This window comes from Rhinopithecus bieti, unplaced genomic scaffold, assembly GCF_001698545.2.
Source record: "Rhinopithecus bieti isolate Rb0 unplaced genomic scaffold, ASM169854v2 scaffold_43749, whole genome shotgun sequence".
Classification (NCBI taxonomy): domain Eukaryota; kingdom Metazoa; phylum Chordata; class Mammalia; order Primates; family Cercopithecidae; genus Rhinopithecus; species Rhinopithecus bieti.
Genome location: NW_016818380.1, coordinates 1,953,763 through 1,974,422, shown reverse-complemented (window position 1 = coordinate 1,974,422; position 20,660 = coordinate 1,953,763). Strand labels below are relative to the sequence as shown.

The window sequence follows — 20,660 nt, the reverse complement described above, 5'->3', positions numbered from 1 at the left end:
ACCTCCTGCTGTGCGACCTGGTTCCTAACAGGCCACTGTTGGTACCAATACCTAAGAGATGGTCATAAGGAGCTAAAGTAGAATGCTGGTGAAAGTTCCTGGAGTAGACAAAGTCAAGGAAATAGTATTTGTATGTACAGATGGGAAACCAAGAGGTAACCTTTCGATTAGGCCAGTGTTTCTTTGAGTTTTTATTTCATGGACCATCAAGGATCTATGAATCTGTGAACCCCTGGAATCTTCTTTTAAAGACTGCAATTTGAGATATACTATAAAAATATAGTCAACCCTTGAACAATGCAGGGGTTAGGGGCACCAACCCCTGTGCAGTTGAAAATTTGGGTGTCCCTTTTGAATCCTTTGTTAGTGAAAGGAAAGATGATGGCTGGAGTGATGGTTATTAAGTATGAGATAATTCATTCAAATGGAGGCGATCTGTTCATCAAGCCATTAGGGGAGAAGTGATCTTTTGCCTTTAAGAGTGGAGCTGCCTTAAAGTAGGATTGTAGTTAGGACTAGAAAGGAAAAGACTGGAAGACTTCAAATCCCTTCCATTCTTAATATTCTATCATTCCAGATTATCTTTACTATGTATTAGTTAGGGTTTGGTACCTTTTCTTTTTTTTTTTTTTTTTTTTTTTGCAATTAATACAACTAAAAATGTCTGCCAGCTATCACACATATGCCTTTAGTTATTGTTCATGCTGACAGAACCCCAAAATAGTAAAATCATTAATGTAGCTGAAGAATCCAAGTGTTCAAGACACGGTCTAATTGGAGTCTAAAAGATGTTAAAGGACTTTCAGACTATTTTAAAATTAAATTTGCTAAATTCTTTTAAATGATTTTGTAGATTTCCATAATAAATGTGGCAAACATTTCTCTTATGGGATGTAAATAATCAAACTCTGTTTCACTGGAGAGTATAAAGCACTTATCTAATCAGATTGTGAGAGTCGCTCAAAATTTCTAACCGTGTAATTTTTGCATAGAGAGAGAGAGTGCCTCCTGCTGTGCAATTAACTGGTTTTATTAGCTATAAATTTGGTTGATGCTGGTTCTTGACCTGATCCTGCACAGCTGAGTGTCAGGAAGGCTTGGAAATCTTATAGTGGGGACAGCAGCTGAGGCCCTAAGAGAAGCTGATGAGTTGTTTCTCATGCTTCTGTAAGTAAAGAGAGCTTTGGAATTTTCTAGACCCGTTAATTTTGCCTTGTTCATTTTATTCTGTATTCAAATTGGGTTTGTGAAGTGGAGTGGTATGGTTTACTGATTATAAGCAGAGCTTTGAGATCATACTACCTGTATTAAAAACCTGGCTTTGCCATTTCTTGTACCCTTGGGCAAGTTTTAAAGTTTCTCCTTACTTAGGTTTCTTCCCCTGTGAAAGGGTGATTAATAGTAAGCCCTAACTCATGGTTTGCTGTGAGAATTTAAGGGTTCAATCTACATGAAGTTTTTGGTCTAGCTCATAGTAGGTACTCAGTACACGTTAGCTAGTATTATAGAGGGGTCTTCAAGTTGAAATCTCTTTGAGCAGGGGAAAGTTTTAATAAAAAATGTTTAGAAGGACCTATGATTTTACTGGACTTTTTTGGAGGGAGAAAGGGGGAAGAAAATATACAAAAAGAGACAGAGTTAGGCGACCTGGCATCAGACTTTATTACTGACATTTACTAGGCAAGTAAGCTTGAGAAAATCAAATCAAAGACCCAATTTTCTCAACACTTAAATACAATATAATATCTCATTTGTGAGAGTCAGGTAAGATAAATACTTTGGAAATGTCAAAGTGCTGTATATTTTACCTAAAATATATGTTTTTAGGTAAAAACATAAGTAAACAAGGACAGTTGAATATAATAAATACATGAAGCTAATTAAAACAAGCAAAATATGTAAATGGAATCCATTGACAGAAGACATAGGAAATTTATGTATAAGCTTGACTTGCCTTTGAATGATCGTTGATTATAAAGGAAGGGGAAAGATGTCAGAGAAAGGACTTAGCATTGGTGGAGCAACCTGGCATTTGCTGGGCACTGGAGTAGGATTACTGTCTGCCTTTCACAGATGAGAAAACTGAGTCTCAGGTTAAATTACTTCCTCAAAGTCACCTCACTGATAAGTGGCAGAGCTGACATTATAACGAAGCCTGCGTGACTCCAGAGGATGTCATAATACAACATGGTTAATTACCTCCAATCTATTTGTCACATATTTATTGAGCACCTACTCTGTGTGGTGTTAATAGTACATTGATTTTTTCACAAAGATGGATAGAAATGGAAAGCACGAAGGGATCTGAATGATAATTTTGTGCAACCAAGTCATTTTGTAGGAAGGAAAAAAGGCCCAGAGTGACCAGGTCGCTTTAGGGCCATCCATTTTGGAACAGAATTAAATTTTTACTCACCTAGTCCAATATTTGATTAAGTTATATTGCTGTTCAATTCCTTAGATGCCTAATCCTTCATTAGTTCCAATCTGAAGCCTCATTTGGGGATTTTCTTTCTGGATAATTTCCGTGTAATTGCTTTGACCAAGTTACATAAGTTGTTTGATGGAAAGCCGACTGAATTCTTGTTTGTGCTTTTGTCACCCAAACTGAGTACAAGTTGTTTCAATATATTTTACTTTTTCTTTCTTTCTTTCTTTTTTTATTTTAATTGAGACTGGACCTTTGTTGCCCAGGCTGGAGTGCAGTGGCACGGTCTCAGCTCACTGAAGCCTTGACCTCCTAGGTGCAAGTGATCCTCCCACCTCAGTCTCCTGAGTAGCTGGGACTACAGGCGCATGCCACTACGCTTGGCTAATTTCTGCATTTTTTGTGGAGATAGGGTCTCACTATGTTGCCCAGACTGGTCTCAAACTCTTGAGCTCAAGTTATCTGCCTGCCTTGGCCTCCCACAGTGCTGGGACTAGAGGGGTGAGCTACCACACCTGACCTTACTTTTTCATGTTATCAGTGACATTCTGGTGTGAGCACAAAGAATGTGAAATCTCTTTGCCTTTTTGTGATTTGGAAATAGCTCTTGAATCCCTGTTCTTAAATCTTCACTCTGTTTCATTCAGTTTTTGCCACCCTCCTATCCTGCCAGGTGAGTCTGCCCTTAGTTGGGTATGTACTTAACTAGAGAGCAGCTCTAGATCCCTGGAGGGAAGCCCAGGCTCCTCCCAAGTGACTGCACGCAGTGAGTCGGCTGCATCACACCAGGAAAACCATTGAGCAATAGGAGACTTCCCAGCACTGGTGATGTTTGTAATAAATATCTCCCATGACTCCATCTCAGTTGTTTAAGAAGAGTGGGGAAATGACTGGTGTATTTTTTTTTTTTTCATAGCAGTCTTAACTGTTTCTCTTCCAAAGAAAAGTCTTCATGATGTCAAACATCATTCAGAATATAGGTATTCTATTATGGATCTGAATTCAGTCCATTTATCCTTCTTTATTGCCCTGAATACCTAAAGAGCATCATTTGAAAAAGAACCTGTGGAATTGTGAAGTTTGCTGCTTTTTATGTGACTGTGACTGAATGGGTCTTGTTAAGCCCAAACTGACTCGAAGGGCATGACCTGTGTATGACTCTCTGGTGATTATATACAGGATTGAAAATCCTCCAAGCTTACTTTTAAAGTTGTTCTTGTAGCACAGCAGTTTTGGATGTAGAAAGGCTGGTTTTCCATCTTGTCATACATGTAAGAATGAAGTTTTTTCTTTTTATTAAAAAAAAAGCCCCTGGTTATGATACTCTTGGGGTAAACATGCACTGAATTAAGCAGCATTTTGTTTTGTTTTGTTTTTGACTCCGTCAAGATCCTGGGATCCTGAAACTTTTATACTTTTGATAACTGAGATTGAAAACTTTCCTTTGTTTTCTTTATAATCGGAACCTGAAACTATTAGCAGGCAAGAGAAGCTCTCCCTACATCTTTCCTGAAATAGCTGGCTGTTTTGACCTTTGTAAATACTGTTTTAGGAGTTTCTAAATCAGTAATTTCTCCTTGCGTTCACCTTCTGCTGCATAGTTCTGTACTCTGTAGTGAGAAAGATAAGAGGTATGCTTCACTGAGGGGACCCTGGTTCATTTGTTGTGGATATTTATGATACTGGCCCTGGCCTAGGAATGGAGCTTGTGTGCAATATGGCCTCACTACTGAGAACCAGGGGTCCATCTGTCAGCACACAGCAAAGGAGCGCCTACCATAGCTTTCAGGCTGAATAATGGGTATAGAATGTGGACTTGGCAAAAGGCTGGCTCATCTGTAGAGGTGATTTTGGAAATACATGGCAAAATGTATTGGGTAGAAAATTGGAAATAGAGGGTTTGATGTTAAGCAAGCTTTTCATCCTTGCTTAATCTTAAATCCTACATTTAAGTACAAGGCAAAGAAAAAATACAATGCAAAGGCAAGGGCATGCTTGAAGAATGCAAAGCAGCAAAGGATTCTCAAGAAATCGAGCTCATGTAATTGCCTTGGACAACAGAGCCTACAAAGAGGCAAAGTGCAGCTGTCCAAATCCTCATTCTTGAAGTTTAAATCCTCAATGAACTAGTGAACATAACTCTCAACTGTGCTTCCTACTGCAATTATATAATTGATTGACTGTTATTCTTATGAAATGTACCCTAAGTAACCCTTAAGCATGTAAAAGAACAGAATGAATACTGAAGCAAATTCATAGCTTCCGGCATTTTACTCTTCTTACTGTACAGTTCAGGGTTAACATTTGCTGACATAGGCTCTCCATAATTATTTAAACACACTGAATATCAGTATCATCAAATACTGTTCATTCATCCTTTAAATGTTACTGAGTGCTTCCTGTATATAAGGTATCTGACTTTTCTCACTCATGTGATATTATACTAGACATTTTACAAGAGGAGCAAAGTAGCAAAGACTCTTCTAAAGGGTAGCAGACCATAGGAGCAGACATGAGAAGGGAGAGGAGCATTATGTAATAAAATGCTGAACCACACGCATACCAAGTAGGTTGAAGTCCATCTAGAGCCCACGCGATTTCCAGTATCCACGTCTTTGGTCTCATCTATGGCCTTCTGTAAGAGTAACCCGAGTGAACCCTAGTTTGTTCCAGAGCCGTATCAGGAGAAAATCACAGGTCAGTGGTTAACTAAACAAGTTTTTATATGCCTACCATAGTCCTGGGAAGGTAAGGAAAGAGCTTCACTTCTTCCTGACCCAATCCTTGGGAGAATCTTTCCATGCAAATAAATATTTTAAATTTCATATTCATATGTTCTTATATGTATTACATATAACATGCCTGTACTGCTTTTCTCATTATAAAATTACATAGACTTATTGTAAAGAATTTGGGAAATAGAAAAAAAATTATGATCCCTATTCTTTCTGCCACTTAGAAATAGATGACCACAATAATGTTTTCTTTCTTCCTTGCCTTTTTTCTATACACATAATTTTATTTTAAAAAATGTAGGATCATCTCCTATATTCTTGAACTTTGGGGAAATATAGTGACTCTGGATCATATTGGTATTTTGGAGATACAGTTTTTGGAGAGAGCCTTGGACCTTGGATGTAGAGTGCAGTGAGGAGATGGCTTCAGCTGAGTGATTAGATGAACTACTTTTCTTTCTCTTACTACCACACTCTGATAAAATGATAGACTCTTACAGTTGGTGAGGACCGGCCAGGCATGGTGGCTCACACCTGTAATCCCAGCGCTTTGAGAGGCCGAGGCAGGCAGCTCACCTGAGGTCAGAAGTTTGAGAACAGCCTGACCAACATGGCAAAACACCGTCTCCACTAAAAATACAAAAATTAGCCAGGCATGGTGGTGGGCACCTGTAATCCTGGCTACTCAGGAGGCTGAGGTAGGAGAATTGCTTGAACCCAGGAGGCGGAGGTTGCAGTGAGCTGAGATCGTGCCATTGCACTCCAGCCTGGGCAACAAGAATAAAACTCCATCTCCAAAAAAAAAAAAGATGAGGACCTGGAGATCAGGGTCTGTGCAGTTATGTGCTTAAATACCACACACCCACTAGAGGACTTGAATGAGTAGTTGACATTCGTGGGCAAAAGAAGTGTATACCTTGTGTCAGTGCCACATCACACGCAGAAGCATGGATGGACTCCACTGGCACACAATCCTGCTGCTAGATGGAGGGAAGTAGCTGTTGACAATCAGAGAGAAAGGCCTGTTCTGAGTATAAGATGTAAATAGAGCCTGCCAGCCTTATGATGTAGGGCTTCATAAACGATTGCTTTCATTCTATACCCATCAACAAGTTGTTGTTGGTATCTTTGCTTTCTTTCACAAAAAGTGAACTGAGTTTTATTTTTACAATATTTATCAAATAAATACATATAGAGTGTATTAATGAAATACAAAAGGTATAAAACAAGTTTTTTAACTTTTAGGTTTAGGGTTACACATGCAGGTGTGTTACATGGGTAAATTGTCTGTCACGGGCAGACTGGTGTACAGATTATTTTATTACCCAGGTAATAAGCTTAGTAGCCTATAGGTAGTTTTTCAATCCTCACCCTCCTCCCACCCTCCACCTTCAAGTAGACACCTGTGTCTATTGTTTCCTACTTTGTGTCCATGTGTACTCAGTGTTTAGCTCCTACTCTTAAGTGAGAACATGTTGTATTTATTTGGTTTTCTGTTTCCTGCCTTTGCTTACTTAGGATAATGGCCTCCAGCTCCATCCATGTTTCTGCAAAGGACATGATCTTGTTCTTTTTTATGACTGCGTAGTATTCCTAGCTCCATCCATGTCACTGCAAAGGACACAATCTTGTTCTTTTTTATGGCTGCATAGTATTCCTAGCTCTATCCATGTTTCTGCAAAGGACATGATATTGTTCTTTTTTTATGGCTGCATAGTATTCCATGGTATATGTGTACCACATTTTCTTTATCCAGTCTTCCTTTCATGGGCATTTAGGTTGATTCCATGTCTTTGCTATTGTGAATAGTGCTGTGACAAACATGTGTCTTTATGGTAGAATGATTTATATTCCCTTGGGTTTCCCCCATTGTATTCCATTACCCAGTAATGGAATGTAAGTAATGGAATTGCTAGCTTGAATGGTAGTTCTGTTTTAAGTTCTTTGAGAAATCGCCAAACTGCCTTTCATAATTGCTAAACTAATTTGCATTCCCACCAGCAGTGTATGAGCATTCCCTTTTCTGTACAGCTTTACCAGCACCTGTTATTTCTTGACTTTTTTTTTTTTTCTGAGGCGGAGTCTAGCTCTGTCGCAAAGCTGGAGTGCAGTGGCGCAATCTCGGCTCATTGCAACCTCCGCCTCCTGGGTTTAAACGATTCTCCTGCCTCAGCCTCTGGAGTAGCTGGGATTACAGGTGCCCACCACCATGTCCAGCTAATTTTTGTGTTTTTAGTAAAGACAGGCTTTCACCATGTTGTCCAGGCTGGTCTTGAACTCCTGCCCTCATGATCTGCCCACCTCGGCCTCCCAAAGTGCTGGGATTTTTTAGTAATAGCCATTCTAACTGGTGTGAGATGGTATCTCATTGTGGTTTTGATTTGCATTTCTCTAATAATTAGAGATGTTGGGCATTTTTCCATATGCTTGTTGGCTGCATGTATGTCTTCTTTTGAAAAGTGTGCATGTCCTTTGCCTACTTTTTAACGGGGTGGTTTTTTGCTTGTAAACTTTTTTAAGTTCCTTATAGATTCTGGACATTAGACCTGTGTGATTGTGAGATGCATAGTTTGCAAATATTTTCTCCCATTCTGTAGACTGTCTGTTTACTCTGTTGATAGTTTCTTTTGCTGTGCACAAGCTCTTCAGTTTAATTAGTCCCATTTGTCGATGTTTGCAAAACAAGCTTTAAAGACACAGAATCTTTAAGGAGTCTATGGCAGCTCTCCAAAATTAAATAAACAAAATAAAATTTGGGATTAGGTTGAAAAAAAGTTTTGAATCGAAGGAAAAGAGTCCTTCTGAAGATGGAGATATTTTTAAACTGTTGGAAATACTTTAAAGAAGATAATTAAAACTATGATATTTAACTTCTTTTAATATCTCTGAATCAGTCGTTTGGAACCTGTGTGTTAGTCGATGTCTAGAAACATGGCAAACTGAGCTAATGGCTCGTTTTCCCCTGTAAACTTATAGAAATGCTGATAAAACTAACAACAAAATACTCGTGACCTCCCAGGTTAATTAACAAACTAAAACTTCTGTAATTTTTCCAATAAAGGAAAGAGGAAGGGAGAAAGGAACTGGCCCCAGCTGGAAACAGTAAGAGCAGGCAAGCAATAATCTGTAGAGACATTCTGGTACCCTAATAAGGACATGACTATTAGACATTTTTATGAATACACCTTGATTCCTCCGTTTATGTGTCAGATTGGGGCCCTTTATTTTATAGAGAATCTTAGAGCCTCAGTTAAAATTGGCACTTTGGGAGGCCGAGGCAGGCGGATCATTTGAGGTCAGGAGTTTGAGACCAGCCTGGCCAATGTGGTGAAACCCTGTGTTTACTAAAAAAAAAAAAAAAGTACAAAAATTAGCTGGGCATGGTGGTATGTGCCTGTAATTCCAGGTACTCAGGAGGCTGAGGCAGGAGAACCGCTTGAACCTGGGATGCAGCTGTTGCAGTGAGCAGAGATTGTGCCACTGCACTCCAGCTTGGGTGACAGAGTGAGACTGTGTCTAAATATAAATATATATTGTTGCAGTCTGTCCCAGTCTTTTCTTAGATCCTCCAAGTCCTAGTTTGGAAAATTACATATTTATCTTAAGAATATTTAGACCATAGTTTGTATACTTTAAGGTGATTATTGAATATGTAGACTCTGATCATTCATTTCTGCAAAAGTTTAGAATACCATTTTTTAAACTTTTTTATTGTGGTAAAATATACATAGCATAAAATTTGCAATTTCAACCTATTTAAGTGTATAATTCAGTGGCATTTATTTGTTTATTTAGACAGGGTCTTACTTTGTTGCCCAGGCTGGATTGCAGTGGCACAGTCACAGCTCACTGCAGCTTTGACCTCCTGGGCTCAAGCCATCCTACTGCCTCAGCCTCCTGAGTAGCTGGGACCACAGGCATGTGCCACCACACCGGGCTAATTTTTTATTTTTAGTAGAGACAGGGTCTCACTATGTTGCCCAAACTGATCTCAAACTCCTGAGTTCAAGTGCTTCTCTTCTCCTGCCTCAGCCTCCCAAAATGCTGGGATTGCAGGCATGAGCCCCTGTGCCTGGCCAGTGGCATTTATTGTAGTCACAGTGTTGTGCACCATCACCACTGTTTACAAAAATTTTCGTCACCCCAAACAGAAATGCTATACCCATTAAGCAATAACCCCTCATTCTCTCCTCCCATCAGCCCCTGGTTACAACCTCTAATCTGCTTTCTTTATTGCTGAATGTGTCCATTCAAGATAGTTCATGTAAGTAGAATCATACAGTATCTGCCCTTTTGTGCCTGGTGTATTTTACTTAGCACGATATTTTCAAGGCCCATTCATTTTGCAGCGCATATCCAAACTTAATTTGTGTTTACAGCTGAAATAGTGTTTCATTGTGTTTATATACAACCTCACATTTTATTTATCAGTTGATAAACACGTTGGTTGTTTTTACCTTTTGTTTATTGTGAATAATGCTGCTTTGGACATTGGGTCCGAGTATCTGTTTGACTCCTTAGAATAGCATTTTGCACACTGAGAAATGTGTAGTTCTGTTATATAGAACATTTTAGTCTTCCAGATTTCACATGTTGACTGAAATTATTTCTGTGTAACTTAAATAAACATAAACATAAAACTAAGAATTAATAACTCCTTATAACTCTCATATACAGGTAAATTCAAAATCAATTTTTCAATTAAACAAAATAAAATCAATACAGCTTAAATTAACAATTGTTATCCAATTATATTTACTGAAAATAAATGGCTTATGTTGGTTTTAATAGTGTCAAAAGATATACTTTTGTATGATGGGCCATTATTTTAGCTTTCCTCATTATCATGTTTTCTTTTTAACAGTGAATGCATTTTTAAACCACTAATCTATTATTTTGATGGGCAGCTCATTTGCTAGATTATCGCAGAATATAAATCTGGAAAACAAAGGAAAAACAGCAATTCAGTGAGAAATTATTTACTACACATTTATTGCAACAGTTTTTTTTCATGAACTCTTGCGAGCAGGTGCCTGTAAAGGCAAAATCCAGAGAGTATATCTGCTTGCTGTCAGAGGGTGATTGCAACAACACAGGTTTTAATAATTTGGTTAACCTCACACTTGTTTTTATTGGAGCTTATTTGAATTGCTAGCATCATGATGTCATTTGACCTTCATTTATTACAAACATATCACTTACTTATTCAGTCTGCCTCTGTTTACTGTTGGCCCATTTCCATTAAATCAGTACAGCACTCTAAAGGAACATGTTGTTTTTATGATGTTAAATCAGATTCTTAGTTTATTATATAAGAACCTAAAATCTTATTTCATGAAAATATTATTTACTTGGAAATTATAGTGCAAATTTTTTTGCAAAAAATATGAGCACAACAGGGGGATATAGGATAATGATTGTTATTTTAACATTAGCATTTGCCAGCCTAACAGCTGTTAGACATGCTTACTGGAACCTGAAATGATCAATGCTATCTCTTCAAGATATCGCTTGGCAATATCTTAGATATAAACATGGAAACTAGCTGGAACACTGAAAATCCCATCATGCTGCATTGTGAAGTGGTCATCCAAGGATTCAGAATATTCTTGTATTTATTCTTTATTGATACAAAAATGTTCAATGATGACAAAATTCAGGTGCCCCAAAGAATATTCCAAAGGATAACACTGCCTCAGTTTGACAAAGACTGGTTCAAACATTAACTCTATTGCTTTACTCACATTGAACTCTAATGCTTTATTCACAAACAGTTGGTTTACCACTTAAAGATGGGGCCTTGTGATTTCCAAACTGCACATACATTCTATTTTTACAATAAACCTTATTTATTATTTCTTCATAAGAAGTAGAGTTGCCATGTGGATGAATAGTTGTGTTGCACAAATAATATATCTTCTTCCTGCTTGAGAAACGAAACTATGAGAAGAAGGTTGCTTGATGAACACAGACCCCTCTATACACACTAGCCGCTCAATAAGTGTTAAGGAATTGTTTGATTAAGCAGTGATAGCCCCCTTCCACACACGTATTACTAAAACACTGTCAAATCAAGCTTGATAAGTGTCTCTCACAATCAGTGATATTCTTTATCTCAATTTCATATTGACTCTATGCCAACCCTCAAACTTCTGTTTTCCACCTAGTTACACCATCTTCAAAACCAGTTTCACGGCTGTTTTTAATGAAACCCCAACTCTTATCCTACGAAAAAAATTCACAGCAAATAACACTACTCATAGTGTACACATTCCCAAAGGGGAGTCCCTTTCTGACCAAAGTGTCTCCATTTTCATTAACTGCTGACATTCTTCTTGATGATCCTCTTTCTGGGGTGGGGACTTACAAATCTCCTGTCTATTTATTGCCAATATTATGCCTTTCATTGAAAAATACTAAATCTTTTCTATATTTAACTTACGTGATTTTATACCTCATTATATTTATAATTCTTGATTAGCCATATTTTATCTCCACAAAAGTCATAAAATGTTGATGAATATATGATTTATGTAGTGATCATCTTTCTATTGACATTAGCGGATATACACTATAGTATCTGGTTTTTTTGTTTTAAAAATTAAGTTTAATAAATACAACTTATTTTTACCATGTCATTCTTCAGTACCACTTTGTAGTATTTAACATGTTTCAAAATGTATAAATATGGCCTCCTATCAAATCACCACTGAAGGTCAAGAATCTACCTTTATATGTTTATAGTACCTTGCATACAGAAGGAGAACAATAATATATTTTGAATAAATGATTAGATAAATAAGTGGGTATTACCTGAATCGATTCTATTAACATTTAAAAATCCCTACCTTAATTTTGACTCATCTAACCAACAGAAGTTCAGTCTGGCTGTAGCCTCTCAGAACAGACATTTTGCAAAATATATATATTTGACTATTAGGAAGAGGACCTTCACTGTAAATAAATGGGGTATCTCTTCAGTCATTCTCCGCCATTATCAGTCAGGTGGGCTTGGAGTAAACACCTCTTTTATCGCTTCTTCAACCCCATTTTCTTTTTAAATTTTCAGAAAGCTTCAGTAGAAATGTTTAAACTTTCAAGAAAGACAACTTTAGCAGAATCACATACTGGTTGGGCACATATATATCTTTGTAAATGTACGTAAAAGAAAACTAAGACCGGGCGTGGTAGCTCACACCTGTAATCCCAGCACTTTGGCAGGCCAAGGTGGGAGGATTGCTTGAGCCCAAGAGTTCAAGATCAGCCTGGACAACATAGACGCCATCTCTAAAAAAATAATAATAAATTTAATTAGCTGAATGTAGTGGTATGTGCCTGTAGTCCTAGCTACTTGGGAGACTGAGGCAGGAGAATTACTTGAGCCCAGGAGGCCAAGGCTGCAGTGAGCCAAGATCACACCATTGCACTCTAGCCTGGGCAACAGAGCAAGACCCTAGCTCAAAAAATAAAAAATAAATAGGAAGCCTGTTTTATTCTACTATTATAAATGTGAAATTTTATGCAACTTTGCATTCTATTTTTCGTACAGGCAGAAATACTTAGTGTCCTCAGTCACAGAAACATCATCCAGTTTTATGGAGTAATTCTTGAACCTCCCAACTATGGCATTGTCACAGGTAAGAACTCAGCATTTGACTTCTTTCTTTTTCCAATTGCCTAGCTTTAGATTCCTTAATATGCTAAAATGCTTAATATTAGGTTCAATCATGAATTGTGTGTTACCGTGAGATGTCACTTTTGTTGCTATAAAGCATTAATAAAACTGATTATATCAATATAATTAAGAATAGTGTTTCCACTTCTACCCATGTTTAATTGTGCTAATTATATCTGCGTAAATGCTATTTAAATGCTCTTGCAGCTGCAATACCAATATTTCAAGGTGCCGTTTAACTAAAATTTCATTTAATTAGCTGAAATGAGAGATGTTTTTTGTAACTCTGTGACCTTTTATAAATTAAGATTTCTTGAGCTATTCATGTTGTAATTCTTTGCAAGGCATTTTAATGCCATTAGAGCATTCTTTCTTCAAGGTCTGTGACATGAGAACAATATTTTTCAGGTTTGGTCAACTAAGTTGGTAATGACCTTGATCTAAATTATCATATAATTTGGAGCAGCAGTTTATAACTGACAGACATACCCTTTCTAAAAAGGAGCACATAGAAAGTTTTGCCACATGAAAATACAGAAAGACACATATCTTTAATACTTTATGCTCATATTTGTATAATCCACTGAATAGCTTGTAGGTCTACAATAACTCGGTTTTACAACAAATAACTTTGATCTTTATCTTGGCAATTCTTTGATTAAAACAAAGTCAAACAAGAAAACCTTAAAATATTAGCCATATCTTCTCCCACGATAGACGTGAGAACCTGGATTGTCTTTATAGAAAATAACAACAAAACACCCCTCAACAAAAAGGATTGTATTAAGTACTTTCTATAAATTATCTCATCTAATACTTACAGTAATCCTATGACATAGATAAAATAATTCCTATTTTACTAGTAAGAAACTACATCTCTAACTTAAGGAACTTTCCCATGGTCACCTAGCTAGTGGTAGAACCAAAGCGCTATAAATTCCTCAAGCTGATTCTCAACAGAAGCTCCTCTTCTATGCAAGCTAGGTTCTGGAAAGCTGTGAGCTGACTGGTTCTTAAACTCAGAGAGACATGGTTGCTGTTATTCCATCTTCTGGCAGGAGGTAGTTTAACATGCTTTTACTCTTAGTAGCATTTTAACCTAAGTTCTTAAGTCGAGGGACTTTTATCCCCAATTCACTGCCTTTAGATCTGTGACTGAAATGGGGCATGCAGCAATTTTTATCTTGAGTCTATATTTCCTACAAACGTGAATACCCAAGAATGGAGTATATTGTTGGTTGGGGGGAGGTAACCATACCTCATGTTTTAAGTCAGATTTCTGATTCAAAGTTAAACCTTTCTTTGTCAACCCGTATACCATGTGGCTCCTTTATTCCGTGTCCATTGTATCTACTTTTTTTTAAACTAGTTATATTTACTTTTTAAATCTGAATCCAGTGTTCTGATCCTCGTTTGTGGCTGATATTATTCCTCCCTAAGAAAGTGTGATACTCCCAGCCGGGCGCGGTGGCTCAAGCCTGTAATCCCAGCACTTTGGGAGGCTGAGACGGGTGGATCACGAGGTCAGGAGATCGAGACCATCCTGGCTAACACGGTGAAACCCCATCTCTACTAAAAATACAAAAAACTAGCCGGGCGAGGTGGCGGGCGCCTGTAGTCCCAGCTACTCTGGAGGCTGAGGCAGGAGAATGGCGTAAACCCGGGAGGCGGAGCTTGCAGTGAGCTGAGATCCGGCCACTGCACTCCAGCCCAGGCGACAGAGCAAGACTCCGTCTCAACAACAACAACAAAAAAAAAAAAAAAAAAAAAAAAAGTGTGATACTCCCAAGAGATGAGAAATTCTGTTTCTTGTTATATACTCTTGATGTTTAATGCTTTTGAAAATATTTTGGCCAACTAATGAGCTATTCATGAAGTGTTCTAGTTTCTTGAGGTGAGGGTGAAGGGAAGAAAAGGGGACCTGAGTGGTGATATGAAATTATTTTTCCAAGAGTTTACTGTCAGTAGGAAGATATGAAACATTCTTAGCCGGCATATTTCCCCTAGGTCACCTCATCTGAAAGAGGGAGAAATAATCCAAGAAGTTTGCTTTCATTCAGTATTTGTATCACACTAACCAGTCCTTTATTTCATTCGTCCCTTTAGCATTCTCTACTCATACTTGCAACTACCAAATTATTTAGTTAAATTGATTGTTTTTTTATGGATCCATATCTCTTTCTCTGTAGAGCCAGTAAGTAAGCAACTGTTAACATTAAACATAAGAATTAAAACAAGTTTTAGATTATGAGGCAGTAGTAGATTGTGAATTTATAGCTCTTATTGACCTGTGAGATTGATTATTAAAGAGACCTGTTAGATGAGTTTTAGTGTTTTGAATGTATTGATTTGATATGATTATCTTTGTTCCTAGAGATGTTAGTTTTAATTAACTAAGTGCTTATTTATGTGAGCCTTTCAACCTACCTTCTACAGCTATGCTCTGTGCGTGGGTAGTAGAAAATATGACAACTGAGCCCAGTTTGGGAGTGAAGAGATCACATGGATTAGTGATGATGACACTTACTCTGCCACTGGAAATGAGCACAAATAAGTCTTAATATGAGGCGGTTAAGAGAGAAACAAAGATAGGCAGGAAAACTCACCTTGATCACCCAGCCCCAGCCAGATACCCCTCTGTGAACCTCATCGTATTTATCAAATGGTGGAGGCTCTGAAGGAGGAAGCTTGGATGGCTTGAATCCATTCAATTTGAGGTAGTTTTTTTTTTTTTTTTTTTAACAGAAAAGATTGTTGCAGCAGGCAGCTGTTGTCATTCATGCTGAGGGCTTGAAAGAATTATTTATCAGAGTGGTGGAATGGAATGAGCAATGGAATGGGAATTGTGAGATGTGAGATCTTGTCTTGATTCTGCCAGAGCTTCATAGTTGGGTCACTGATGATCTCTCTCTGTCTCAGTTTTCTCATGTGAATGAAGGGACTAGAATACATGATCTCTGGGTGAGAGTATGTCTGTATGTGTATAGTTGTGCATGTGTGTTCGCTGAAACTTTTTATCACAGACATATAAAACCTGCTAATCAGGGGACCTGGGGAAGAGACTAAGAGGCAGCTTTCAATTTATTTCCCATCGAAGGGAGATGAACATCTTTCTCCCAGATCTACAAAGAAATGGGGTGACAAGAAACTCAGACTCCAAAGCCAAAAGAAACAATAATGGATCATCTTTTCTTTTTTTCTTTTTCTTTCTTTCTTTCTTTTCTTTTCTTTTTTTTTTTTTTGAGACGGAGTCTTGCTCTGTTGCCAGGCAGCAGTGGTACGACCTGGGCTCACTGCAACCTCCACCTCCTGGGTTCAAGCAATTCTCCTGCCTCAGCCTCCTGAGTAGTTGGGACTACAGGTGTGCGCCATCACGCCCAGCTAATTTTTGTGTTCTTAGCAGAGACGGGCCTTCACCATGTTGGCCAGGATGGTCTCGATCTCTTGACCTCATGATCTGCCTACCTCAGCCTCCCAAAGTGCTGGGATTACAGGTGTGAGCCACCACGCCCGGCCTGGATCATCTTTTCTTTTATCTTTGGAAACCTCTTCATTCTGTACTACTACTCCCATTATTTTATTTCTCTGTGTGTGTGTGTGTGTAAAACATAAATACATGAGGGCAGGGGGAGTTCCTGGGAGATGAAGGAAGGAGTTGTTAGGTACCAGACCATGTAGCTCTTTTGTAGCAAGCCGGATTGGAGAGGATCTGGTAATCTAAGAGTAAAAAAAGGGTGGCAGACTGGGTCCCAGGGTTCCAGAGAGAAGTGATTTAGGATCCCAGATGCCTGGAAATTGCTCTTTGTTCTCAGGGGCTGATCTCACCTCTTAAGTTACCTGTTTTGCGTTAGCCTCTATTACTCCTCTAAGAGAGGAGACTAGTTCTGCATCATTTCTCAGCAGGCCCAAATTCTCATTAAACCCAGCCAAGGAAAACATACTAATTTTTAAGTGCCCAATCTCATTTCCCTTAACTTGATCTTGATTTATTTTAAGCACAGATACATCTAATTTGCATGTTTTGATATTGTGCTGGTCTTTTTTTATTAGCCAATTAGAGACAAGTGTCACATTTTGTTATAACACGTTTCAGACATTTGCGTAAATTTATTTATTCTATTAGTTGTAATCTAAATTAAGCTTGGTCTTGGTGACATTACAAAGAGATTTCATAGTAATGGTTTTGTTCCAACAAAACTGATATTATGTTTACCTTTTTTGACGCCAGCTGTTGTCACCGTAAAACTCAAAGGGAAGAATCATCTTATAAATGAAAAGGAAATGTTTGCTTAATGTGGTTCTTAATGACTTAAAAAAAAAAATGAAACAAATGCTTTATACTAAAATCCAGTAAACTACTTTCTTCGGAGAAGTGGTTTGAAAAGCATGTAACCATATGTGTATATAGTGAGTCCACAATTTCTAATGGGAAAACCAAAAGGATGAAAGAATTGAATGCTTATTTAAAATAGTTAAAATGTTAGTTTAGCTATCCACATACCTAAAGATGATATTTTATATGAAATAAAGGTAATAATATTGCCTTTCTTGCAGCTTCAGTCATGAAACCATTTTATTTAATCATGTATCTTTTTTATTATACTTTAAATTCTGGGATACATGTGCAGAACGTGCAGGTTTGTTACATAGGTATACACATGCCATGGTGGTTTGCTGCACCCATCAACCCATTATCTACATTAGGTATTTGTCCTAATGCTATCCCTCCCCTAGCATTAAATAAAACCCCCCCACAAGCCCCGAGGTATGATATTCCCCTCCCTGTGTCCATGTGTTCTCATTGTTCAACTCCCACTTATGAGTGAGAGCATGTGGTGTTTGGTTTTCTGTTCCTGTGTTAGTTTGCTGAGAATGATGGTTTCCAGTTTCATCCATGTCCCTGCAAAGGACATTAACTCATCCTTTTTGTGGCTGCATAGTATTCCATGGTGTATATGTGCCACATTTTCTTTATCCAGTCTGTCATTGATGGGCATTTGGGTTGATTCCAAGTCATTGTTATTGTGAATAGCGCTGCAATAAACATACGTGTGTGTATGTCTTTATAGTAGAATGATTTATAATCCTTTGGGTATATACCCAGTAATGGGATTGCTGGGTCAAATGGTATTCTATGTCTTCATCATCATTAGAATGACTTTTTAAAGTTAACATGGTTTTTGGAGTAGTGTCTTAACTATAGTGTAAGATGTTTGAAATATCATGGTTTGGGGAATCTCTGTATAATACTATCTCTGGATATTTATCTCAAGCTACAAGTACCCAATGGCATAACATTAGGATTGTTGAATATTTTAGTCCCATATGGTGTATTTGTAATCATAACTGACTGCTTTTCAAAGTGATCTTTAGAAGACTTGTTTTCAGTGACATCCTGCAGTTGGGATTGCGAGCTCATGGTTCCAGGAATAAATGCTCTGTGTTAAATTTTGTTACCCTTCCCTGCTTCCCTCCCTCCCGTTTGTCTTATTCTTATAGGTGACCTTTATAAGCTTTGAAAAACTGGCTTTGATTGAGGTCATCTCAGACTTATATATTTTTCCCCAAACAGTGTTTTGTTGTTCAAATAAAGTAATGGAGAGAGCATCTTAAAATATGAGGGATTTTAGAAGTTCCTGAATATAAGTTGACTCATTCTTTTCTTAGGTATAATTTTACAGGACTACAGTTGCCATCTTTGTAACATCCACATGACTGTTCCAAGTGTAAACATATTTGTCTTAAGAACTGTGTCGTGCCTAAGAGCCATTCGTAGGGTGCCGCTTGTCTGTAAACTGGCCTACTTGTCCTTATGAATAATGAGGGCTGACTAAACTTGATTGAAACGTGAGGAACTTTGTGTTTGTAAAATTTAGCAGTGTTTCTTATTTCAGGGGTTTTATGGCATTCTCTTGCTTATTCTATTAAACCTTTTATTCTTTAAACCTTACAGTGGGCCATATGTATGAAGTTTATAAAGTATTAACGATCTTCTTAACCAAAACAAGAAAAAAAATTCCAAACGGTTCCCACTTCTGTACTGTTTTATCATCTCAAAAGTTTAAATAAGATGTTCTGCTGCCATTGTTGTTTTTACTGTTCACTATATTAGCACTTTCTCTGATGTGCTTTGGAGGCTGATCGATGAATTTCTTAGACATTTTGCTGGAATCAGTTTAAGGGTGTCTGACTAGATGGTGAACAGTAGACTGAGAGAATCTTCAAGTGACCACGTCATTGTTTTCTTGCTGTCTTTACTTGGTGATTAAGATACAATTCTTTTTAAAACCAAATGGCGCTGGTTATCATATTTCCCAAATCAGAAATCTATTTTAGTTAATATTTTAAAGAAATACAAAGCCACAGCAAAACCAATGTTATTTTACTACAGAGTGTTAATGGATGTCTTAACTACCATTTCTTACCTTTAACCAATAAACATTATTTTCTTTAAAGGAGATAAAATATTACTCATTAAATATACTGAAAATAAACACTATGTCTCGCTAACCTCTTTACATCCATTAAAACTTACAAATCTGTAGTAATCGACATAATATAATATTGGCACAATATCTACAGGGATATAGACCAAAGGAACACAGTTAAAAGTCTAGGGAAAAAGCCTTACATTGATTGGCAATTGATTTTCATCAAAGATGCCAAGACAATTAGGTAAAAGACAGTCTTTGATTGCTGAGACAATTAGAAATTCGTATGCCAGGGCCAGGTGCGGTGGCTTACGCCTGTAATTCCAGCACTGTGGAAGGCTGAGGCGAGAGGATCACTAGAGCCCAGGAGTTCAAGACCAGCCTGAGCAACATGGCAAAATCCCGTCTGTACAAAAAATACAAAAAAAATTAGCCAGCATGGTGATGTGCACGTGTAGCCCCAGCTACTAGAGAGGCTGAGGTGGGAGGATTGCTTGAGCCCAGGAGGTTGAGGCTTGCAGTGAGCCAAGAGTGTGCCACTGCATTCAAGCCTGGGCAACAGAGTGAGACCTTGTCTCAAAAATAAATTCATATGCCAAAAAAAATTAGAGTCAAACCTCGGACCATACCTCAAAATGAACACAAAATGGATCATAAGCCTAAGTGTAAGGGTTAAACTATAAACTCCTAAAAGAAAAATAGGAGAAAATCTTCATGCTTTGGGGTTAGGCAGAAGAGTTCTTACAAATGATACCAAAAGCACAGCCATAAAAGAAAAGTTGATAAATTGGAATTTATAAAAACTAACAATTTCTGCTCTTTGAAAGATGATCTTAAGAGAATGAAAAGACAAATGACAAACTGGGAAAAAATATTTGCAAATCATATATATGACAGAGGACTTGTATCTAAAACTAAAAAAAAAATTAGAACTCAATAAAACAACCCAGTGTAAAAATGGACAAAAGATTTTAATAGACATTTTGCTTAAAAATATATAAAAGGGACTAATGGGCACATAAAATATGCCCAACTTCGTCAGTCACTAGGGAAATGCAAATTAAAAGCACCGTGAGATACCACTAGTGTTATACCCACTACAATGGCCATAATCAAAACAACAGACAGTACTGCTGGGCACAGTCACATGCACCTGTAATCCCAGCTACTTGTGAGGCAGAGGGTGGCAGGGAAGGACTGCTTGACAACAGGAGTTTGAAGTTTGAGGCTAGCCTGGGCACCATAGCAAGACCTCTTTCTCAAAAAAAAAAAAGACAATATCAAATATTGGTGAGGATGTGGAGAAACTGAAACCCTCATACATTGCTGGCAGGAATATAAAATAGTACAGCCTCTTTGGAAAACAGATTGATAGTTTCTTTAAAAGTTAG

At 37.7% G+C, this 20,660-nt stretch overlaps 1 protein-coding gene across 4 annotated transcripts in view; it reads left to right on the top strand.

The window, feature by feature from the left end:
• MAP3K20 (mitogen-activated protein kinase kinase kinase 20) overlaps window positions 1-20,660 on the top strand; it is a 193,374-nt gene that overhangs the window by 86,298 nt on the left and 86,416 nt on the right. For all 4 annotated transcript variants that reach the window (XM_017856968.1, XM_017856969.1, XM_017856970.1 and 1 more), the window contains one exon: window positions 12,713-12,800. In XM_017856968.1, the coding sequence (XP_017712457.1) occupies window positions 12,713-12,800 (88 nt within the window). The remainder of the gene's footprint in view (window positions 1-12,712; window positions 12,801-20,660) is intronic.